General features: G+C 40.4%; 2 protein-coding genes and 1 non-coding gene across 4 annotated transcripts; 2 read left to right on the forward strand and 1 right to left on the reverse strand.

Annotated features, from left to right (window-relative positions):
- Nucleotides 1-1,185: 1,185 nt before the first annotated feature.
- Nucleotides 1,186-3,297, reverse strand: LOC116258995 (uncharacterized). Its single transcript, XM_031636569.2, has 5 exons — nucleotides 2,885-3,297; nucleotides 2,505-2,764; nucleotides 2,312-2,405; nucleotides 1,911-2,022; nucleotides 1,186-1,792 (listed from the first exon to the last, which is right to left on the reverse strand). The coding sequence occupies exons 1-5, from the start codon at nucleotides 3,024-3,026 to the stop codon at nucleotides 1,633-1,635; spliced, it is 768 nt and encodes a 255-aa protein (XP_031492429.1). The 5' UTR covers nucleotides 3,027-3,297; the 3' UTR covers nucleotides 1,186-1,632.
- Nucleotides 3,298-4,803: 1,506 nt separating this feature from the next.
- Nucleotides 4,804-4,876, forward strand: TRNAA-AGC (transfer RNA alanine (anticodon AGC)). Its single transcript has one exon. It is a non-coding gene; the product is annotated as a tRNA-Ala (tRNA).
- A 12,445-nt stretch (nucleotides 4,877-17,321) lies between these two features.
- LOC116258612 (CDPK-related kinase 5) lies at nucleotides 17,322-24,114 on the forward strand. 2 transcript variants are annotated; one of them, XR_004173770.2, is made up of 12 exons: nucleotides 17,322-18,083; nucleotides 19,768-19,898; nucleotides 20,518-20,559; nucleotides 21,125-21,233; nucleotides 21,478-21,556; nucleotides 21,661-21,957; nucleotides 22,028-22,140; nucleotides 22,669-22,776; nucleotides 22,878-22,940; nucleotides 23,048-23,215; nucleotides 23,487-23,834; nucleotides 23,918-24,114. XR_004173770.2 is itself a non-coding variant. In XM_031635842.2 (11 exons), the coding sequence occupies exons 1-11, from the start codon at nucleotides 17,529-17,531 to the stop codon at nucleotides 23,622-23,624; spliced, it is 1,803 nt and encodes a 600-aa protein (XP_031491702.1). In that variant the 5' UTR covers nucleotides 17,322-17,528; the 3' UTR covers nucleotides 23,625-24,114. The 2 variants fall into 2 exon arrangements, 1 of the variants encoding a protein (XP_031491702.1); XM_031635842.2 differs by having other exon boundaries at nucleotides 23,487-24,114.
- The last annotated feature ends 397 nt before the right edge of the window (nucleotides 24,115-24,511 follow it).

Genomic DNA, 24,511 nt, shown 5'->3' on the forward strand with positions numbered 1-24,511 from the left:
AGGCCAAAACTCAAACCATGAGCCAGACGGACAAGCTGTCACGGTCACCACGTCGTCCCAACGGGATGCGGATCCAATCCCCCTTCTCCTTTTCTCTTGTGGACAGCAGCCAATCACATGGCACCGTTCTGGCCGGGCCCCCCGCCACCGCCGCCTCGTGGGCCCCACAGAGCCCGGCCTTGTGATCGACTGTGCATACATAGGAACTCGACTCAGATCAGAATTTGGATGAACCTCTTTTTCTGTGTTGTCAATGTCATGTTGTCTACGAAGAAGAAGAAGAGGAGGAAGAAGAAGAAGGCAAGCCTGTGATGTAATGTAAGTTGGGCAATGGAGATGAATGATCAACTTGTGGAAGCTTTCCATCATGTGATGACATTTAAGGGGCACCAGCAACCTGCCCATCTCAAAAATTTTAAATTGGGACCATTTGTATATGCAGCACAATCATTTGCAATAATGAAATTATCACCATCTACATCACTCTCACCAAAATGCCCAAATACGCGCTTCAACTCAACAGTATTTTTCTTTTTGGGGCCTGAAAAAAACTCTAGTCCTTGCTAGCATGTTGGATTTTTTCATGATCTAAAACTGAATAACATACTCTCAAACTGAACAACATACATTATGCATATTCGTGTATGCTTCAGAAAGTTTGGGATCTTTCATAATTGGAAAAATAATGAACTTTAATATCTAAGCACAGAGAAGAACAAGTAATTAGTTCATGATCCGAACTGATTTAACAAACTCTGATTCATATACACCAATAAATTCGACTAGCAACTCTGATCGACAAGTTTGCCAGTTAGCAAGCCAGTTTCATCCTTGTGGGCACCCATGTCTCAAGCCTCCATTCATGCCACCACATGTATACATTTATCCTTTCTCAAAACAAATCCAAGGCATGGTTTACTTGGTGGTGGAGATTGAGGTGTTCGGATGACACCATCGTTTAACATGGTTTTATGGAAACTATTTTTTTTTTTAAATCGGTTTAGAAACCTTAGTTTATGTATTTGAGTGAGATGCCCAAAACCTGGAATTTTTTATAAATAAAATTGGGAGTCAAGGTCAAGTTCTTTCAAGATTGAGCTTTTTCTCAAGCCAACACACAAACACTCAAAGAAACCAGATTTTAGGATCAAAACCCGGTTTTGAGGTGCCATCCACACGATCCTCTGTAGCAATCTCAGCAAGTGAAAAATATCTCCATTGACATTCATCAAAACACGACTTTCCCTTACTGAATCTCCACGAAGAAAGGGTGTCACATATGAATGTTACAGCCCAGGTGTACAGAGAAGCATGTAGAGGGAAGATTATATATACATTATGATTTCATGGTTGTTAACACAGGGTAGGAAGAGCAAGAAAGAAAGATACGTCAAGAAAATGAGAGACAGAACTTTAGGAAATAATTGAGAGAGAGATGACAATGGCCGTACACACCATCGCCATCATTTGCTTTATGACCACTGGCTTCCAAAGGCCAAACCTTTGACAAAGTCCCTCATCATCATCGTCCACACCCCAATAGATAGATGAATAAAATGAACGACCAAAAGTGACAGACATGGACAGCATAAAAATCCCATTTCCAAGCTAGCCAATTCCATTAGGAGAGAGTTAGAAGCTGTGTCTCGAGCTTCTGAGGTCAATCTCCTGGCTCCAAGCGGCTCTGTCCTGTGTATGGATGTGCCAGTAGGCATTGGCCACGGCGTCTGGGTCCATCATCCACCCATCCAACCCTTCATCCATCGGGTCCCCGAATGCCTTCTGAGAAGACCTAATGGCAGAAGACGACCGCCATTAAAACAACAAAAAAAAAAAACTCGGGTAATTAATTCACATCACCATGCATGCATGCACCGCCATTCACCATCATAAATGGCGATCGGCCATACCTCGGTGGCCCGATGGCCCCATCGATGACAACATGAGCGACATGGATTCCCCGGCACTGGAACTCCTTGGACAAACACTGCGACAGCGCTCTCAGAGCAAACTTCCCGCAACCTGCATTTCACCACGGCCAACCATTAAAACAAGACCAACAGCCAAGGGATGCCATGGTGACTTAATGATCCACCTTCTTCTTCCTCTTCTTTTCTCTTTTCTTAATTGTTTTGGTAAGGAATTGGGGAGGGGGGCCGTTGTAATTCATGAAAATAATACTAGTAAATGGCCGCCAAGAAAGGGACCACTAGTTTCAGTCTGGGAATGGAAAGGGCAGAAGGACGACTGTGAAATTGCAGCCCGTGTCCACCGTAGAAAAAGAGCTAAAAGAGGAAGAAGAGGAGCTTACTTAGCTCGTAAGAACCAGGCATGCCGTTGAGAGACATGGAAGAGCCGGTGAAGATAATGGTGCCTTTCCTTCTCTCTACCATTCTAGGGATAACCTGCACTCGAGAAGAAGGGAGAGAACGCCGCAGAGGACGTGGGCTAGAGAATCCATACACGGTTTAAAGATAGAGAGAGAAAGAGTGAGAGAAAGAGACCTGCTGGGCGCAGTGGAAGGCGCCGACGGTGGTGACGGCGAGGGCCTTTTCGAAGGACTCGACGCGGATGTCGGTGAAGCGAGTGGAGGGGGAGGTGGAAGGGGCGGAGGCGTTGTAGACGAGGACCTCGATGAAGCCGAGGGAGAGGAGGCCCTCGAAGGCCTCCCTCACGCTCTTGGCGTCGGAGCAGTCGATCCTAATGGCGAACACCTGCGACTTCTCCTCCCTCGCTATCTCGTCCGCGAATATCGACAACCTCCCTGCTCTCACCCACCAGAACAGATCCACAGAAAACCATTTTCAGCAGAAAAAAAAAGAGTAACACACACATAGAACGAGAGAGAGAGAGAGCGAGAGAAGGGGGAGGGGGGTTTCCATGCCTAGATCTCGGGCGAGGATGGCAACCGTATAACCTTCGTGGGCGAACTTCCGGGCGATGGAACGGCCGAGTTTTGGGCCGACGCCGACGACGGCAACGATGCCCTTGTTGTTGTTGCTCCCGCCGCCGCTGCCGCCGCTCATCTTCTGAATCAGAATCAAGACAGTGACAGAGCACAAGAGGGGAGAGAAGAGGGAGGTGGGGAGAAGAAGAAGAAGAAGAAGGAAACGTTGAACCAAAGATCGTGGACACTCGTCGCCTTTGTAAAAGGCCAAAAGGCGAAGCAAAGGAGAGACGGAATCTCTCTCTCTCTTTCTCTACACCTACGTGAGAAAGGAGGGGAAGAAAAAGGAAAGGATTCTCAGTCGCCAGAAAAGTGAGAGAGGTCGGCCATTGATTTCAAAGGATGCAGCGTCGCTTTTAGCTTAAATAGTGCAATCCCTCTCGCTCCTCTCCTCCAAGGCCGAACCTTCTAGCTTCCGATTGAGTGGGTCCGCCCCCAAATAAAAATCTATTCCTGCCTTCTTCTTTTTCTTGCTCTTTTCAGTCCTTCATTCCTATGCCTATGAAAACAACGTCCAATCATGCCTTACTTTTACTTTCATTTTAAATGTGAGATTCATTTCTCACAAACCCAATCATTTAACTGAACATAAAATAATTAAATTTATATAACAACACTGTAAGTAACAGAGATGCCTTAATTTAAGTTTTATAAATTTGTTAAACAAATAAATATGTAATTTTGATGCATGAGAACTTGATGATGCAATGAGTCAAAATCTCAAAGAGCCAATGTTGGAATAAAAAAAAGATGACTAGCCGTGCAACTTGATGATCCAAATATGTTATGAATCTTCTACTACTTCTTGTGTTTCATTTTTTGTGCGAGTCAACTTCTTGTACAAGTCGAAGCAAGGATAAGCTTTGGAAGCATAAAGATACTAAACTCAAATGATTTTATTGCTGCCAAGCGAGCAACAAAGTCGCGACAAAGTCTCTTGGCTTGGATGCAGTTTCCTCGATCAAAAACACTAACAAAAAAAAAAGAAAAGAAAAGAAAAGAAAAGAAAAAGAAAAAGAAAAAGCGCGGTCCAGAACATTCTATTATGGCAATTATTTGGGTAATCATCGAGCCATGTTGGCCACTAGATCATGTTGGTCCACTTGATCACTTCCCAACTCAAGTTGCAGCAGCAGCATCTTGATCAATCAATTCATGGAGCTCAAATTGAATGTTCCCACAACCAGTTGCTCACATTTCAGATCTTATTCAAGATGAAGGAATTAAATGTCTGGCAGTTTTTCTACTAAATACAGGAAAATGGAAACATTCTACCACACATGTAAGGGTTGTTGTAGTAACCACATTGTTGGTCAAAGACTAGTGCTTGTTCGTTTCCTTATTTCGAACTAGTAAATAAAATTCATACAGCTCTCAGTTGAGGGCAAAGCTGGTTATGTTTATACTCCTGTGCACAAAAAAATTGTACACTTGAGTGTGTATAATGATCATCATCCCTCTCTTAAAAATGAAAGGTTGCTGTCAAAAGTAAATTCCAGCCTCATGGTCCTACAGTAATTACTTTTACCGTTTCATGCTTGGCCTAACAACTAGGAGTCTGAAGTAACCAAGAGTAATTTCGAGAACAGCAGAAAGGGCTAACAAGCTAGACAGGCCATTCAACAAGTTAATCAATATAAATTTAAACCAAACTAGAGGTTATTTATGAACAGTAAATTTCCTAGTTACGTACTGTTATCTCTTCATGTACAGAGACATAAATTGACGGCAGTATCATCACCTGGCTGTCTCAGTGTGGCTCGATCCATTTTATAAAATGATCTCGATCGGTGAATTTGAATGTTCCTGACGGGCATGGAATTGTGTTGTGACATTTATCCTAATTGATATCAACAGGGGATGTAGCTCAGATGGTAGAGCGCTCGCTTAGCATGCGAGAGGTACGGGGATCGATACCCCGCATCTCCATTATGCAGCCCTTTTATTTCGGAACTGTCTCGTTTTTACGTGCTATCTGCTTTTCTGCTAAGGACGTCTTGTTATGACTCTGCAATTTCCTGTTTTCTTTTTTGTTTCAAAGGCTTGCCTTCCCCCCCTCTTCTTGACTTATTTTTTTTCTGTTACCATTTTTTTGCTATTAAATGTGATTGTTATACTTAACACTTTCAGACGCATTTAAGGAAGCGTTCTCTTGTTTCTCCCTTTATTTTCTGCCCATTGTCAAAGGTCGATCGATGACACATTTCTTTCTGAATGGGAACAAACTTATGATGCATATCATCTTTTTTCCCCGGCCAGAAGATGGTCAGATCCTTTTCTCAGGTGCCGTTTATTATTATCGATATCACAAGCTGCATCAGGTGAGAGCATGCAGTAAACTCCGACGCTATATTATGTGTAGGACTTGAGTATCCATAATGCAGGGTGTAACATTGTAGATTATACATTCATGTTCTCGATGCTCAACTCATGTTACAAGTAATGTTCATGACTCTGCTTCATGTGGTGTGGTGGTGCTGTTGAGAAGCGCCACAATTCATGGCTGGCAGGGACGGATGATGACAAACAATATATACATATAAGAGCAATCAATTAGACAGGATGTTAACTCTGAATAATCAATCCGACCAGTCCTCAATTAGTCAGATTTTAGCAATAGTCACAAGTTTTTTTGGTCAACAAAATGGGTACCAATTAAAACCAACCCATTTAGTCTCAAATCCTTTTCAAGCACGAATTGGCCAAAGGGTACACTCAGGGCTCGTTTGGCAAACGGAACAATTTGTAATTGTTTCATGAATCTGCATAAAAAATTGAAGTAGATGTTCATATTACATTTTTTAAAGTGTTCCATGAATCTTTAGGTCATATTCATGGAACGGTTTCATACTACTCTGTTTGGATTCAACTCCCCTCTGTTTAATTGTTGGTCGTTCGGACCTTGGGAGCACGCCCTTCACAAGAAATTAATGATGGCAACTCAATTTGCATGTAAAAGTTGAGCAGAAAACAAAAAATGTATTCCATTTAGGATCAGTACCTCAGCAGTTCAGATCCAAATTGTAAGACATCCAATAAGGACAGCAAGTTCTTGTTCTTGCTCTACACAGTTTATGTTGTTTTTATGCAAATTAACAGCTGAAGTCTCGTTTACCTTCTTATCGATCGGTGTTCTGACTCGGCTCACTTCTCCGCCCACCGGGATCGGAGATTACATCCTACAATTGCCGATATCGGCAACCCTAACCACACTGTATTTTCTCGTATCAGATTTAACAAGAAGAGAGGAGATGAGGGAGATATAATTGAAAAGAAAGGTTCTTAGAGTTGTGGGAGGTCAGGACTCGAGTATCCTTAGCTGAAATCAACAAAATTTGGACTTACAGCAACTGCAAATTTAAACTGAGAACATCAATTCTAGAATTGAAATACATCTCTTTGGCTGTAAGTTCTCGTCAAACTCCTGGCTGCACATAAGAAGGAAATTTCATAGGACGAGATCTCCTCAAGCGAATGTGATCCAAGGCTAAGCAGATGTTACAATGTCTCTTTTCCAATAGTTTTATGGAAAATATGGGCCTTGACAAATGAGGCTCTACACCAGGATACTTCCATCTCCATCACCAAAATCAAATGAATTCTCTGGCAAACCTGTGTGGACTCCTCTCAAATCTTCGATGGAAAGATGAGATGAGAGAGCTATGTATGGACTTCTTGTGTACCCTATCGCTTTTCTCTCCCTTTGGCTTCATAAAGACCTCAAAATAGGGTATGCTTTGGCAGAGGTGACCACTATACGTATCATAAACTGGGGAGTCTACTGTAGATGTGGTGACTATTTCTTGCCTGAGCCAAGAACCCTCAACTTTATTGCCGAGTCTAAAGAGTTGTCTGAATTTCATATGGTCGTGGTCCGCCTCAACGATAGAAGAGTTTGATGTATCCTTCGCAGAGCTCCTGAAGGCAGGAACAGAATTACAAACCGATTTCAGGACTTACTGCAAATTTCTTCGCAGGTCCTAACCTTCCATGGAGAAGTCGTTTTTCAGTAGAGCTGTAACTCCTTTGTCTACTCTGGAATGGCATGCCCATGTTACGTTGGCCACTCCTTGATCTTTGCTCCTTGTTGTCTTGGCCCCTAGGCGTTGCTGCTGTTTCTCTATGGAATTGTGCAGCAGATGTTCTATCAATTTTTTTGTATGCCTGCTTTGTACAGCTCTGACTTCTGCTTAATAAAAGGTTGGGAGACCTCTCTCCCGCAGGATTGCATCGGATGCATAAAGTACATTGCTTATCAGCCGGTGAATCTATGCTGGTTGAAACGATCGAGCAAAGTATCGCTGTTCATATATGGTGCCTAACTGCGTGAGTCTAAACGAGCTCCTCATTCACCAAGAACAATGTGCCTCGATTTTGGGTGCTGCTGCCAAGACCAATTAAAGTTTTTGTTATATTTAGGAGATTTAGCGGTGGATTAATTTTTTCGTAAGCAAAAGCATTGGAATGTTAGAACAGCGCAGGAGATTTCCTTCTTTCTGCCAAATTTGATGGACTCCAAATTTTTGATTATCTTGAGATAACGTTTTCTTCCCAGTACCGAATTCGTCCGATCGAACCTATGAGATTATCCGAATTTTAATCCTTTTGCTGAAGTCGAACAGGTCGTTTGCTGAAGCCGTGGTATATATATAGTAGGAATCTGATTAATGATTCTGGGCTTTCGTTTTATGCATGGCCAGATCAATCTTTTCACATGTCATGGCTATATCATGAATCTAGATTTGGGTGTTAAGAAAATTGCATTAATATTACATACTGTTATAGTTGAGATCAAGGATTGTAGCTCGTGTGAAGTTCAATGCGTCCATCTAGCTATATGTTACTTAAGCTGTCTTGCCTTGAGCAATCCAAGCATAAAAAAAAGTGATACAATTTAAAACAAGGCATGCCCAAAAAGAAAAGGTTCCTTCGAGTGGATGGTGCGCCCACTTTTTATTCCTTCGCAGTTACTTAACTTCTGATATGGATCGATCCATCATTATTGGACAATAGATTAATCGGTGGGTAGGACGTTTCATATGACATTCTATCTCAAGTTTTAGAGAAAAATTATCTCTCTGCTGGGTGATAGGCTCCCGTCTTATATGGCAGTGAAACTTTATTAGTTAATCCAATGTTAGAAGCTTGCTGCGCTTGTATATTGGTGGTAAAATGGCTCTAAGGCCGTTTATGTTATTTCCTCAAAGAAATAGCTTCCTCAGCACGTTAATAAAAAAAAAATGTGTTTTTAAATCGAGCAAAACTGTACATACATGAGACTTCAATCACTGTTCATGAGCGAGTTCGAGCCGAGTTGAGCCAGTTCAAACTCAGCTCGAGTATCTTGAAAAAACTCAAACTCCGCTCGAGCTCGAGTCGAGTTCAATTGCATTAGCTCGAGCTCGACTCGGCTCGAGTTCTTAAAACTAGAACTTGGCTCGATTCGGTTCAAGCCGAGTCAAAAATTTCATTAAAAATTTATTTTTACAGAAACAGAAGTGCATACCCATTTGTGCAATCTACCTTTTTTGATAATTTTATGAAACATATTTTATATATTTTCTTTCTCAAGCTTAACCGAGTTCAGCCATCAGCTTACTTAACTCGAGCTCGACTCGTTTAGGTTGTCGAGTTCATTTCTTAACTCAAACTCGACTTGTTTAATAAACGAGTCGAGTTCGAGTCAAGTTTATCGAGCGAGTTCAAGTCGAGCTCCAGTTAACTCGACCCATTAAACAGCCCTAGACATCACGAGACTATATATCCTTGCTCGGCGTACAACAGATTCGTAATCTAAAACAAAATCTCCTAACCATGCCGCTGCACCAACCTCACCTCCTTGAGCTGCAGACCAATATTTTGAAATAGCTATTTGAAAGGTTGTGATGAATTTGCGTGTTTGATTCATAAGATAGGGTTGGACACGAAAACTGCTTATAAGTCATAAGCTGGTAAACCAAGCCGAAGCAACTGTCCTAAGCTACCAAGAACAAAAAACTGAGTGCATTGTGGAGATGAATCAAACTCATTTCCAAGACCACCCAGCCTGTTCTTTGGGGATCACGGACTGCACATGAGGGACGTTCTCAGTTTCAAGTGTCCAAAAAGAGAGAGGAACCAGGGAAACGCCTCCATTCATATTGGCCCCAAAAGAGGGAGAAACCCCCACAATCGAATCTCCCCTTTTATTACGGATGCTGTCTCTTTAGGTTAGGTGAGTTATTATGAGCAAGGCGCAAGCTCCTCTCTCTCGATCTCTCTTCTTAATTAATGTTATTTGCTTTGCTGCACAACCCGGAAGAGCATCTATCCCTTGCTTCTAATGTACTCCTCCACAATAATAAGAGCGAGCTTTCAGGGTCAGAGCAAGTTTTTAATTTGCTTCTACGCTCGAAGCAAAGTTGATTCCCATTTATGATCCTGCTACACATTTTCAAATAAAATTTCGCGTACCCGATGCACCTTTGGCTCTTCCATTTTAAATTTTGCCTTCTCTTTCTCTCTCCACCTAAGCTGCATTTTTTTAAGTACATTTCTGCGAAGTTTCTTTCTTCAAAATCTTCTCGGCAATCCTCTTCCAATTATGTACTTGTAAGATTACCATTGTAATTTTTCATTGTCATACTCGTCTATCATTTTTTTTCTTTGTTTTCTTTTATGACAGAGGATCTACCTCCAATTCCCAGGGACACAGTGTTGTTTGTCGGGCTGATGGCATGAAAACAATGCATTCCTCATTCGATTCTTGTGGGTGCTATGTTCTTATGCTACATGGGTGATGCATGACAGGGAGGACTCTCCGCTCTTTTCCATGCATTGGGTAATAATCTCCTTGTTCTCTTGAAAAGAATAGTAGCGGATCTATCTTTCTCTCTGTCACCATCGAACAAGCAGATAGCTTAAGTTGGTTAAAGATGCAACAAGCAATGAATTTGTTCCTTTTTTTTCATGCAAGCGCTTTTATGCAATCATAGCACATTGGTTGTGCATGATAAAAACTATAATCTTGCAAGAACTGCTGCCGTTCAATTTTTTTTTTTTTTATCTGGAATAAGGTTAAGGTTGCTTGGTCAATCAAAGATTCAAAGTCGACAAGCTTCTCTGCTTACATGATAACATGAAGCATAGACTTTTCAGGGTCAAAGAGAAGGAGACCATCAAAAATGAAGATCCAATACAGAGAGCGCATGAGTTGGAAATGTTTTAGTGAGAAGCGGACTATTAAAGAAAGCTTTTTTTTTTTGTTTTAAAAAATCGAATTTAGATAAGGAGATTACAAGTTCGTGGCGACGTCGGTCCAAAACAAATTTATTGTTTTTTAAATTTCAACAGCTAAGCATTAAATAAATTGTAAAGCAATTAAAGGGCGTGGTCCAGCTCCAGCTGTGGCATCCTAACTAATGCAATCGAGTTATTTGAAGCTCCAAGTTGTTCTAATAAAGTTTGGGAAATATATTTCTAGGGTTACCCTTTATACAATCGATGTAATATCTTTAATTATTGGCATAAGGAAGGTAGTTGCTGATGATGTTCCCTTGTCTCTTGGTGTCTCCCGTCACTTTGTTGGAAGAAATATTTTTCTAAGTCTCATGCACGAATGCGTCTCCGCAAAATGGTATTCTTCGGGTTTCGGACTTCTTTTGCAAGCGGACTTACTTAAAAAGTAAATGAGTAATTAAGATTTGAACCCTCTTAAGAACAATAATAAAACTTTTTAAACCAAGCCCTTTCATATAGCCTAGATGACTCAATTAAGAGTGAGCATAGAGCCTGGTCGAAATTCTTAGTCAAGCCAATTTGAGTTTAGGCCGGGTGTAACTCCCCAAATGTTTAGTCTTTTATAGAAGATTGTGAGAAATTTTCAAGGGTTTATAAAGAGGATCATTACCATAAATGGTTGTCCTAGTTCATAACCTTTTTGAAGTTAGAGTCAAAACTACTAGGGGGCGGGTTGAGATCCGCCAAACCAAGGACCTGAGCTCAGAAGTAGGTCGAGTTGTATAACAAAGTCCAGGTCAGAAACTACTGATACGAGGCTTGGATCTTTTTTTTTTTTGTTAAACTCAATGTTTTTGCTTTTCCCTTTCATGTAATTTGGGTTCATCTTGGATAGATCAATCTCATTTTTATTTATTTATTTAGGTAGTTGGATTGTACCAATCCAGCGTGTATCTGCGGTTAGATCTCAATAATTGTGTACCTTATAATCTTTAGAACCAGTATAACTAAAACCACATGAATCGAAAACGCAAGATCAGCAGTTCTGAAGAGAGTGCATGAACGGAGACAACCTCATACAATAAGAGTCCTTCTGAATGTACTTTTTGAGGTTAAAAAAATATGTAAATAAATAAAGGCTCGTGCATGCGGTAGATAAGTTCTTGAATAATGGACAGGGCAAAACTTATAGGTGCTGTGGGCTTAATTTGGTCTGATACGGTTGATGTTTAATGGTCAGAGAATGTTGACCGGGCACGGGATATCAGGTTTTGGACTTTCCATAAGATCCAACTTTGTTGCTTTCAGTAAAAGGGGTCATCGAATACAAACATTTTTCTTTTCTTTTCTTTTTTTTTCCTTTCTTGGTTGAGGTAAACTTTTTAATGTATTTTCACTCCTTATTTAGCTGAAAAATTAGTTTGGCTAATATAGTTTAGTCACAAGCATTAATTTTTGATTGGATTTTGATAGATGGGCAGCTGAAGTTGTTTTATTAACAGTCAACCTAGCCCAACTCGGCCACCATGCAGTGTTGGAGCTAGAAATTTGTGGTTGAACGACATTATTATAAGAACTCTTACATTTATGAGGCACAGATCAACTAAACTCTTCTCTCTCTCTCTCTCTCTCTCTATATATATATATATATATATATATATATAAGAAAAGATGGTTATGTAGGGGCCAGTGTAGGCAACTGCCAGCATGAGCCCACACTCTGTCACGTGTTTGTTACTGCATGAAGCCACACCCCACCTGGTCTATGCCATGCAGAGCCGATCTAAGAATGCGGGAATCGTATCTCCATTTATCTGGCAGTTTAGAAGACAAACCGGCAAGCTCTGTCAATAAAAAACAGATGATAAAGGAAGATTTCTAGGTTTAATGAGAGGAGCATTTCATCCGATCACTGTCTCAGAGTAAAAGTTTCTACCTTCTGCACAAGGTAGCAAATCCTGTTTTTGGTGCTTTCTTAATATACTTCAACTTGCATTACATTACAGTGTCCCACCTCTAATCGAACAAGTGATAGAAGTAAAAAGCACAGAGACAGAGAGGTAACTTTCTTTATTGCCGTTGGTTTAAGTATAAGAGGGTGGGCGAATAACATAAATATTTAGTAAACGTAGCTTATTGATTTATACGTTCGGTTTTGAACTAGGGACGTTTAATGACTCGTGTGTGTTTTTTTAATGAAAAAAAAAAAATCTTAAGCCTTTGATTTATGATAGTTAAGAACTTTCGATTTTCTTAAGCGTTGATTCCGAAAATGCATGATTCAAAGGATTGTCTATTAACAAAATCTAACACACGGATCACATCTTTTCAATTAATATTTTGGAGAAAAAGATTTTAAAAAATGTTGCAATAAAAGCTGCTCGTGATTCCTCTTCCTGCACATTTATCAAGGCCCGAAAATTTGAAACCCGTCTTCTGGGTTGTTGAAAGCACTGCCTATCATTATGAACCACAAGTCAAAATAACTTAGTAGCTCCAATCGAGGTTTATTTATGTTTGTTGGACCTGTAAATCAACCAAATTTTATAAACAGTAAAAAGTTTTTGAAAAGTTTTTACTGTTCATTTCTGAATCTCTGGAGAATCCCAATCAGTCGTCGAGCTAAGTACGATCATTCATCATCAGTAGTTCTTGGGCTTCTAATACGGTGATCAACTTGATATATGCTTACTCAATAATAAACTAAAACATGTATATTTTTTATTGGAGCCAAGCTGATCAACTATTAATTGCGTTTAATATGGTTCATATTCCATGCCTAAGAGGACTTATAAAAATTAATATTCAGCTTTTATAAAGCTCTTACATGACACATAATCAATTAATTAATGTAAGTATGCGAAGATCGATCATCCATCACTTTTCTCGAGATCACATGGAAGATGAAGGCGGTGGAGGAGTGGATGGAAGCTTCTTTGCCTCGAGAGCTGAGAGAATTGGTGTTAAGCCAAACTTGCACCATTTTTTCTGGTCTCGTTTCTCGATTTTGTTGCCTGGGCAGCCGACCGAACACGCTCCCGTTCAGTCAGAAACCACGGACGCTTTTGGGGGCTCGCGTGCTTTGGCTAACGTGCTCGCCCCTATAAAATTGGGCTTATTTGAATTCACTTTAGTTAAAAAAAAAATACAAAACGTTATATACATTAACTATCGATTACACGAAAACATTTAATCAAGAGATTAGGATGCATTGTGTGTAAAGCCGATTTTATCAATTTTTATTGGCAAATTGTAATGGGCTTAATTAGTTATTTAATTTATATATGTTGTTACATGTGTGTGTGTAAATCCATCACGTAAAATTTAATGGACGACATCCTAATAATGACATAGACAAAAAAAATTAAGGGTTGTAGCAATATCCAGATGCTTTTACATTGAAAGTGAGAGATGAAAAAATATGAGAAGTTTTTGGGTGATCAGCAATTCTTAAAAAATGGCTCGAAAGTTCTTAATTTCTCCTGTTTTAGGGTCTTGAACTGCGTAAGGGTCTTAGTAAGGTATGATATACCATAATAAAATTGGGATGGGAGACCTCTCTCCCGGCAGTATTGCATGAATATTCTTTTTCATCTTCTGCTTTTGAAATTTCATCCGAGAATGGACCATGAACGGTGGTACTCATGTGGTTCATAACTTTCGTCTTTGATAAATAAATATATGTATGTGTGTGTTGAAGTTGTATTTTATTTTTTTGTCAAAAGATCTTTGCACTTAACTTGTAAATCGTTGCATAAGTTGATTGAATGACTCGTTCTTAATTCATATAACACATATTTTTACTCTGTTTACCTGCAAAGAGTGTACCATGTGACCACCTAAATCCTTAAGTAGCTCTCTACTCTTGGGTAGGAGAAGGTTGGGTGTTGGGGGAGATTGAGGCTTCAGTCTCTCACAGGAGATGAGATTCATACCTTCTCTTTCCTTCTGCATTTCTATAACCAAATAAAAGAAAGCGCGGTAGGTGAATTCTGAGAAATACCCAAAAAAATTTTAACTTTAAAATTTCCTTCAATTTCAACTGGGAGCAAGATGAGTTTCCTCTCACATTTCTTCCTTGCAGTCATGGCAATGTGCTGGTAACCTTGCATCAACAAGAGAGGGAGAGAGGGAGAAGGAGGAGAGAGCATGGGACATAAGTTACCGCTTCAGCCATAGAGAAACTTCAACAATCCCTTCAAAGGTAGCTCACCTCCAAAAGGACGCTACGTAGAAGATGTTCAACCAAAAGCAGTGCGCGTTGCTCCAAAAGACGGGCATACAGTGGTTGGACGGTCCTTGTTGGTGGGATCTTGTTGATGTACTAAGTTTCTAAATCGATCTCCTCTTCATAATGGTTATCGAGTAGTTGCTTTTCATGTGTTCAAGAGCAGATAGAATTTACAGGTTTCCACTCCACCCTCTCAAAGTATAACATTCCATGCAGTGTGTTTAATTATACCCGTCCAATGCATTTCAGGATGGCGGTAACATACTTACATATATATATATATATATATATATATATGTAGAGAGAGAGAGAGAGAGAGAGAGAGATTGAAGTGGATGGAGCAATGTGACCTCAAGAGGTCGACAGACAGCTATTCCCACATGCCAGTGAGTGGTGGGGACTGTTTTGAAGCACTGAGGCAGCTAGGCTGGTTGGTGGCTTCTCATCCTCTTCTTTCTACTCTTCCTTTTTCATGTTTCTTCCCAAGCGTGGACAGCTTTTGGAGGTGTGAGCATAAAAACAAGAGCTCCTGGGCAGCAGCCAAGCGTGGGGAGTCGCCTCTCCAGTCAACTGCAAGAATGATTAGTTGCCTTCATACACTATTCATGTGTGTGTGTGTGGGGGGGGAGGGGGGAGAGCGACCGAGAGAGAGGAAGGAAAAGGAAGGGACCCAACTAAATACATAACTATGCATCGCTACTCCAATTAGATATCAGCATGCCAAACTTGACCTAATGCGATACGGGCATAAGTCTTAGCCACTAATTTGTTGGAGACTAAGTCCATATCACTCTATTTCAAATCAAAGCATTTACATGTAACTGCATTAGTTAGTAAGACGTGTTAAGATCTTGATTTCTCGAGACTTGGGGATGGATTTAGCTGTCAACTTTCATTCTTAATTAGTGACCAAACCCCATTTAACAAATTCACATTCAAATTTAAGTCGCTAGAGAAAAAGCCGCATCAAACAGCTTAGCATAGCTAATTGGGCTAGCAGAATACTATTGTTGGTTCGTTTTCCCTTAGGGTCAAGGTCATTGAGAGGCAGTAGTAGCCTAAGATTTTAAGCTGGGAAAGCAAGCGGTGAAAGTGATCACGACTCAACCCTAAAGCAGTTTCTTGAACATATATATATATATATATATATAATATTATTATATTATATTATTTGCGTAGTGGGGTTTGCATTAGCCACCATCCCATACGAAGGAAGGTTCCCAATAACTTCCTATCGCCATCCTCGCATATGTGTGACCCCTTTATTTGCTACCAATATTTCTATTTGGATGGCCCAAGTAGCTGTCTCAAAAGCCAGAAGAGAATAATAAAGCCAATGTGTTCACTTTACCACGGCAAATATGCCCTTTTTGGCTCAGATTCTCATCCACTCTGTGCCCTCCTGGGCCCCGCCCCAACTAAGAAATCATCTTTTTCCAACAACCCCCAATCTTTTGGCTATATTCTGCATCAAGCACCTTAAATAGTTGTTAAATGTCCGTCAATACATAGCTGTTTGAATATTGAATTTGGGACCGTTTTTTGATTGAGGGCCGTATTTACTAGAGGTAAAAAAAAACATTTTTTGCTGGAGTTAGTAAAGGATCCCAGCTACCCTGCCTAAATTTGTGGCAAACGTGTCGCCGAGATGCTCCGTTTTTACTACTACTTTTTTGAAAAGGTGAAACCTTTTTCTACCCCTTGTAAGTTACGGTGAGCTTGGTCAATCGCATCTTTTGATCTTCATCAGTCTTTTCCCTTGGAAAGAAATCTGCCAACTCGAAGTTAAGGCGACGCCATTGAATGTTATTGATTTCAAACGAGGGAGACGTCAATCCATTTACCGAGTTACCCGGAGATATCTTTTAACAAAACAAAATCTACTCCCTCATTTTTTTCCGCTTTAATTTTTTTCAAAGCCAATGAATTAAAAAAAAAAAGAAAAGGCAAAGCCGTTAAATAGAAATTTTCTGTTTAAAGAATAATTTCTAACGACGGAGCCCACCTCGCAGGTCAGGAAAAAAAAAAAAGAAGCTCAAATAATGGCACCGTGGGCTCATGAGTGAGACAAAATTGGAGATTATGCCCCACTTTTTTATATATATATATATATATATATATATCGCTGCTCTTTTAGCCTCTCGAGATAATTCCCGGGGCGAGGCTAATTTCGGTATTTCACCGAGCCCAAGCCTCGAACCAGTAACGTTCCCCAGGGTGGGCTCGGGGTGGTCGACCTCATTAAATGCCGGAATTGCCCTTCCTGTGACTGCAGTTATTAGGCCAGCGCCCCCTTTTTCTCGCCTCAATCAATACGTCTTCGGCACGTTTCCTGGGCTCCACCACCCGGCGAGTCTGTTCCCAACTCAACCGAGACGTTATTAGCTTTTCCGAGTCTTTCGCTTCCAAAATCCTTTCCCTCACGACGGCTTGCCTTTGGCTCACCCGATACGGTACTAGCTTTTCCGAGTCTTCCGCTGCCAAAAGTTACCGGTTCCTCTACATGACTCATGGTTAAAAACTTTGGGCGCGAGCAACGAGCACGGGTGGACTGGATTCCCGAATACCGGGAAGACTTTTTAAAGATAACCAGTTTTTGCTTTTTAACGAGCCGATATTTTCGTTGCCTGGAAAAATAAAAGTGGGGAAAAAACATATCGTGAAACAATTTTTTACGTATATCACATGTTTCTTGTGGAGCTCCCAAGCTTTTGGTGTTTCTAAATTCTTGTTATTTTGTGGGAAAGAATAGGTTATTTAACGAAAAGTATCTGGGGTATTTTGCGTCGGCGATATTTTCTGAGGAAAGAGGTTGGCGACGTCTCCCCCGAGTGGCCGTTGACGCCGTTATTTAATTGTTGCTGATTAGTTTCACAATTTCCTTTTTTGTGAATTATTAATTTTTGCCTATTTACGGTGAGAGGGACGCAAAGAGAGAGAAAAGAGCCATCCTCTCTCTCTCTCTCTCTCTCTCTCTCCCCCTCCCTCTCCATCTGCTGTCTCTGAATCTTTTCCTCCGCGAGAAGCTAGGGTTTGTAGGATCAATGGAGTTCTCCGTGAGCTCATAATAGGAGTAAATTAGGGTTTCTGGTTCGTGTTTGAAGAGATTCCGAGTAGGCAGCGAGGTAGGAGATGGGACTCTGCCATGGCAAACCTCGGCCGACGATCGACGGTGATCTCAATGGAGGAGGTTCAGCAGAAGAAGTAGTAGTAGTAGTAGGAGCGGGAGGAGTTGGAGGAGGTGGTGGTGTGGGGAAAGGGGTTGCGTTGCCGTCTCCGGCGAGGAACGGCGAGAGACGGGCGGAGGAGATCAGCAAGCCCTCGCCCTTCCCCTTCTACACCCCGAGCCCCGCCCGTCTCTTCAACAAGAACTCATCCTCCGCGAATTCAACCCCCCGCAGGTTCTTCAAGCGCCCGTTCCCGCCGCCATCGCCAGCTAAGCACATCCGAGCGGCGCTCGCCAGGCGTCATGGCTCGGTGAAGCCGAACGAGGTGGCGATCCCCGAGGGGAGCGAGGCGGAATACGGGCTAGACAAGAGCTTCGCGTTTTCTAAGCACTTCGCATCCAAGTACGAGTTGGGGGACGAGATAGGGCGAGGTCACTTCGGGTATACGTGCACGGCGAGGTTCAAGAAGGGGGAGCTCAGGGGGCAGCAGGTGGCTGTGAAGATCATTCCCAAAGCGAAGGTTCGTGGTTTGAGACTTTGATGCCTTGTTTTCCGTTTGTCTTTTTTTTTTTCTTTCCCCTCTTGTGGGTTCTGTTTCCTTTTTCGTTGGTTAATTTTATGGTGGTTGCAATGGATGGGAAGTAATTTGTTCGTGAGGTTGTTTAATTCATGGAAATGGAAGAGCAATTGGTTCACTTTTACGAAGAATTGGAAAATTTGAACCGATTGGACTTTAGTCCCGACATTAGACCGCTTTTGAGAATTTGGTTCGCCTCTTCAGTGATGGCAAAAACGCTGCGTGTTGACGGAAAATGGTAATGGATTCCTTAGTGAAGCGGATAACTGCCTAACTTTGTGCTGAGAGTCCTTTTTGCTGTGGTAGTATATTTCCATTTTTAGCAAGTAGTAAATACAAATGTTGTTGATATGTACATTTTTTGTTCAGATATGAATACACGAATTTATTGCATACAGTGGCGATCCTATGTAGTAAATATAGCTCGCTTCTCCTTATTTTTCCTCTATGACTGGCGTATGTATTTTTTTTTAAAAAACAAATTTGATATGATAACTTTTCCGCTGTTTGTATCATAGTCAACTGGCTGCCTTTGCTTATGAGATTCAGGTTCTTCCCTTTTCCTTTCAAAATTTCCAATTCTGGCCAACTTAGTAGGACTGTACTGTTGCTGAATCCTGCATGCCTTCTTAGGCTGTTCAGGCGCAAAAAAATGTATTCTAATTTCTCTTGTCACCAGGCAATGAATGTTTTATCTTTCAGGCGTACTACAAACAACATATGAATTGGGGATTTTGAGTTGGACTTTGTGGTCGTCCGAATTGTTGGTTCAATTTCATGCTTTCATATAGCTGATTTCTTTTGCAGAAAATGTTTTCTGACTTATTAGTTGTTAATTCTCCTATGCCATCGTCAAAAAAATAAACTTGTTGCTGCACTAAACTTGTTGCTGCACTAAGATTGTCGTTTTAGTTTTCCATAAGGAAGTTTCCCACTCTTCTTCTTTACTTCGGTTTAGTTATTTCTGGAGGCTGTCGGTGTCACCACATTTTCTCTACCAAGTTACAGAAACTGCCCTTGGTCTTGTCTAAAATGTGCAAGTTGAATAACTCCCTATCTTTATTCCTAAAGTTTGATCTTATGATACACTGTCCAAATTTATTTTGGAAGACTGGATTCCTGGTGTTTGTTCTGATGAACCTGTCTCCCTGCAGTCATAGGAAATGACATTTGCGTTAATATAATTTTTGACCTCAACCAAAACAGATCCAGCACCTCTGACTTTTCTGCTTGTGACCTTCATAAATCTGATGCATACTTTTTCACTTTTCTAAATGTATATCTCATTTTTACCTAATGATCTTCATAAACCTGGTCAAGAAAAACCTGGACCTGGTCAATTTGAAGCTGTAGATGGAATAAAGATGCCCAAAAAGCAGAGAGTCGGTGCGATGCCTATTCAATAGATCTACTTAAACTGATTTGTTGTATATGTGACTCTAGCATTATCATGATGCATAATTTCCTCTGTGATCCTGTGCGAGCATTTTTGGAAGCTTAGGTTTTTCATTGCTGTATGAATATGAGATGATGCTTCTTTTCATCATAGTAGTTGTTAATGGTGGGCTTGATTGCTTCCTTTGCGCTTTTTCCCATCCAGTGAAAGTTTGTGATTGAAATATTGCAGATGACCACAGCCATTGCTATTGAGGATGTCCGTAGGGAGGTGAAGATTTTGAGAGCATTGACAGGACACAGCAATCTAGTACAATTTTATGATGCTTATGAAGATCATGACAACGTTTACATAGTAATGGAGTAAGTTCTGGACATACCTGAACTTGGAGTTTTTGGGTAAAACCGTTTTTAACTATTTGACTACATGTGATAAAGCAAAGACGTTTGTCTTGGTTCATTTGCTTCAGATCATATTCTTAAAAAGTATCTGTACATCTGATAAAACTTAATAGGTTAGATTGCATTAAAAGTGAAGTGTAATAAAGGCAGCATTTTGACTTCTATTAATAAAATTGGTTCCTCATTAGTAGCAAATGGTTGTTGTTCAAGCTCTTACAAGTTACAACTGAATACTCTTCAAAGGAGTTTGTTTTTCCTTTTCTGCCACAGTTGGGGATCCTTTCATCTGGAATTAGATCATGTTTTCGTCTCTCCCCTTTATAGAGGGTGGAGAGACGAATCAGTTGATCATTGGATTGTAGGTTTTTAGGTGACAGCTGCACTTCCAAATCTCTAGCTGCATATCTTTTCAGAAGAACTTAAATTCTCTAAAATACGTTTTGAGAAAAATGCATTTCATGTTTGTGCACAATGTGTATTTTTGAGACTACAAAATATGGTGCAGCTTCAAATATGATCACTGGCATTTGTAGTGTCCAACTTATGTCTTTTGGCTTAACATTTTCCTTTTCTTGTTCAGATTATGTGAAGGAGGGGAACTTCTTGATAGGATACTTGCCAGGTACTGACTTTACTATTATATTAAAATAAGAAATTATCAAATAATTTGCAGCTTTTCTCGTTGTTTTGAAATGTGCTATTCTTTGGTTGAGTTGAAATGAGGGTTGTTCTATTTTCTTTTTCTAAATTCTGATGTGGGATAGCTTATCCTGTGTGATCCGAGATCCTTTGGTACAGTAGCGTTTTATGATGCCCACTGTCATATGTGAGTCGGTGGTTGTTTTTTAGGCAGACTCCAGCAATTTGTATGCAGACCTTTATGGGTGTCCTCCTTATGAACCTTAGGTTTTTAATCATTCGTCATTATAAGGAGACGAATAATTTAAATAGATCAGTGCTTAAGTTCTTATTTCTTATGCACAAAAGTTACATTATTTCTATTCTTTATTTTTGACTCTGGTTTATTCAAGCAGGATTGCTATTCCTTGTCTATATATTTGTAATAGTACTTTTTTTAAAACAAAGAAGGTCTTGAGTCTCTTGGCACTCAAAAAATATAATAGGAAATTTCTTTATACCTTTTGAACTATATTAGCCTAACACTATCAAATACTTGTGCTTGATAGGGGTGGGAAATACTCTGAGGATGATGCCAAGGCTGTTATGGTGCAGATTCTAAATGTGGTGGCATTTTGCCATCTCCAAGGTGTTGTTCATCGTGACCTCAAGCCAGAGGTAAAATCAGAGTGAAAGTTCTGCCATATCAACTCTCTCTCCCTCCCAATCGAGTTCAGCATAAGTAAAGATGGTTGAATCATGATCTATTTGCCCAGTTTTATGTTGCCTCCACCATTCGTATCACAGATGGAGAATCCTTGTCTTCAATGTTGGACATCTGAATTTCTCATTCCGTTCATATTTACTGAACACTAAACATCTCGTATGTTTCCGTTCTAACAGTGGTTTCTTTTTGATGCAGAATTTTCTTTTCACTACAAAGGATGAAAACTCTCAGTTGAAGGCCATAGATTTTGGATTATCAGATTTTGTAAAGCCAGGTTAACTTAACTTACTAGCATTGCTGGGTACCTGACTCCACTTCAATTGCCATTTTAATTTCTTTTATTGGAATGGTAAACAAATTGTGAAACTTGTTTTGCAGAGGAAAGGCTGAATGACATAGTAGGAAGTGCATACTATGTTGCACCTGAAGTTTTACATAGGTCTTATAGTACAGAGGCTGATGTCTGGAGCATTGGTGTAATTGCTTATATTCTCCTCTGTGGGAGCCGTCCTTTTTGGGCACGAACTGAATCTGGTATTTTTCGGGCTGTCCTAAAAGCTGATCCTAGTTTTGATGAACCACCATGGCCATCATTATCTTCTGAAGCGAAAGACTTTGTGAGGCGGTTATTGAATAAGGATTTGCGGAAGCGAATGTCAGCTGCTCAAGCTTTGAGTGAGTGTTCTGTAGCTACGAGCTGCATAATAGCTCTGTCATGCATATCGCTGAGTTTTTCTTTCCGCAGGCCATCCCTGGATCAGAAATTACAACAATGCAAAGGTACCATTGGATGTCCTAGTATTCAAACTGATTAAGGCCTATTTACGCTCATCATCACTACGCAAGGCAGCTTTGAGGGTATGTCTACTCTATAGTGTTGTCAGAGGATATTTGTTTATTTACGATATACAAACTGTCATGGCATGCAATCTGATGATACGTTCAATGCCCTGCATAGTCCTCATTTGGTCCCTTCCTCGTTGCTTGTTTAGTGGAAAGTATAGTCAAAATTTGTCAGCTGGATATGCCTGCTATGTTGGTGATGACAACAGTGCTTCTTTGCATATGAGAGGGGATTTTGATAGCCAACTCTGAGGCATGGAACCAAGATCTTAGGGGTGCATTTAAGGCTGAAGAAGGTCTCCCAGATACTTGTGTCCTGCTGCAAAATGGAGTCTCATCCTGTATTGGATTGTCTTGATCAGAGGAAAAATCGAGTTCAGTTCCAGTGCAAGACCAGCATAAAAGGAAGGCTATCTGTTGCAATGTGTGCTTGATATACAGAAGTCCTTTCTTATATGAATATGCTATATGTGCATAGGAATGTATTTGTTTGACTTTCTGTTAGATCACAGATGTGCTGACCCTTTTCGTTATTTGTGGTAGGCTCTGTCAAAGACCCTGACGGTTGATGAGGTTTATTACTTGAGAGAACAGTTTACGCTACTGGAGCCAAACAAAAATGGATGCATTTCCCTGGATAATATCCGGATGGTTTGTCCTCTTTTCTCATCATAGGCTTTACGAAAAGATTTTGGGTAATGCTGTTATATTTATTTTGAGGATTCATATTTCTCGCTGCTTTTTTTGAACAGGCTTTGTCGAAGCATGCAACAGAAGCAATGAAGGAGTCCCGTGTCCTTGAATTTGTAAATTCAGTATGTTGATTATCTAGAATGTGATTGTGCTTGGATTTATCACTTGATTCACATGAATACCTTAGCGAATAATATTGGCTGACTGAACTCCCACATCGTTACTACAGATGAGTGCTCTTCAGTATAGAAAAATGGATTTTGAAGAGTTCTGTGCTGCTGCAATAAGCGTGCATCAGCTTGAAGGACTTGATAGATGGGAGCAACATGCTCGCAGTGCGTACGAGCTCTTTGAGAAGGACGGGAACAGAGCGCTTGTTATTGAGGAGCTTGCAACGGTATTTATTAAATTACAGATATCTGATGCTGAATCCTTGATTGACTGTTCTCCTTTTAGCAACTGATGCATCAATTTCATTTTATATTATTTGGAATTGGAAAATGAGTTTTGATCTTTTTTTAAAACCTTCAAGGGTGTCTTTGCAATGAATATCGTAGCACACAAGTCTTTGCTTGCGAGGGAATATACATGGACATCAATGAACTCTTTTTTGGTTTCACGGTAAAATTTAATATGGTGGAAGCTAATGCTGTTTTTCTTTTCTTTAGGAACTTGGTCTTGCTCCTGCTGCACCAGTGCACACGGTTCTCCATGATTGGATCAGACAGGCAGATGGGAAACTTAGTTTCCTGGGTTTTGTTAAACTGTTGCATGGTGTGTCATCACGGTCTTTTGCCAAAGCGTAGCAGTTTGGCATGTCAAGACATTGTCAGTTATCTGTGTACCCAACCAGGGCTTTCCGTCTAAGCAAGGTGTCACCACACAGCAGCTATGGGCCAACCATGTTCTCAAATTTCCTGAGTTCCAAGAAGCAGGGGGTTCAGAACTTCAAGCCTGGCACCATGTAACAGCTAGCTTGGTCTACCATCCTTCTGCTGCACGACAAATTGGAATAGGTTAATGTGAAATCTTCTTTGATTGTGATGAGAAAATATGTCGTCATTCTGTGGGTAATTCCTTTTTTCTTTTCCTTTTTCAGCGTGAGCAGTTCAAAATCCAGCATATTGACTGGATTTACACTGTAAAATTGGGGTTGGTGTTGGGAACGGTTTTGGTGTTCCAGGGGTGAGATCAGCACCCGTTCAACCGTTGTTTTGGCTTTCAGTAATGGTGTATATGTTCACCACTTTCCAGTGGTTCCGTTCTATTTTAATTTTTGCTAATCATCAATATTCACTTGCGTTGTTGTGTAGGCAGTAATGACGCACAAACTGGCAACAGGTATATATTGAATTCTAAATGTGCCTTCTGTTGCGGAACATGGTGAAACCATTCGCAAATGAATAAGCTAAAATATGGTATTTCATTTGTGCATGATAAAAATGCTTAAAGTTTCGGATCGCCAAACCGAAGCCTGAAAAATGCTTAAAACACTTGGTACCACATATTGCGCCAGAGATGTTTATAAAAAGTGTTATTTTGTAGACGGTTCTACATGCAACATGCTGGTGGAATTTCTTGTCCTTTTATTGGGAAAAAACGGGTTAAAGGAACCTGTACAGGACGATTTGTGGTTAAAACAATTTGTAGATAAAGACACTATCAAGAGATTGCAGTGGTACAATCTCTAGGA

Source organism: Nymphaea colorata, chromosome 8 (genome assembly GCF_008831285.2).
Source record: "Nymphaea colorata isolate Beijing-Zhang1983 chromosome 8, ASM883128v2, whole genome shotgun sequence".
Classification (NCBI taxonomy): Eukaryota; Viridiplantae; Streptophyta; class Magnoliopsida; order Nymphaeales; family Nymphaeaceae; genus Nymphaea; species Nymphaea colorata.

Excerpts from the sequence above, each read along its gene's own strand:
- LOC116258995 (XM_031636569.2), bottom strand. The coding sequence starts at position 3,026 with ATGAGCGGCGGCAGCGGCGGCGGGAGCAACAACAACAAGGGCATCGTT. Across the intron at positions 2,765-2,884 it reads CATCCTCGCCCGAGATCTAG|GGAGGTTGTCGATATTCGCG; the intron begins GCATGGAAACCC and ends GGGTGAGAGCAG. Across the intron at positions 2,406-2,504 it reads CCTTCCACTGCGCCCAGCAG|GTTATCCCTAGAATGGTAGA; the intron begins GTCTCTTTCTCT and ends TCTCGAGTGCAG.
- LOC116258612 (XM_031635842.2), top strand. The coding sequence starts at position 17,529 with ATGGGACTCTGCCATGGCAAACCTCGGCCGACGATCGACGGTGATCTC. Across the intron at positions 22,777-22,877 it reads CCCTGGATAATATCCGGATG|GCTTTGTCGAAGCATGCAAC; the intron begins GTTTGTCCTCTT and ends TTTTTTGAACAG. Across the intron at positions 23,216-23,486 it reads TTATTGAGGAGCTTGCAACG|GAACTTGGTCTTGCTCCTGC; the intron begins GTATTTATTAAA and ends TCTTTTCTTTAG.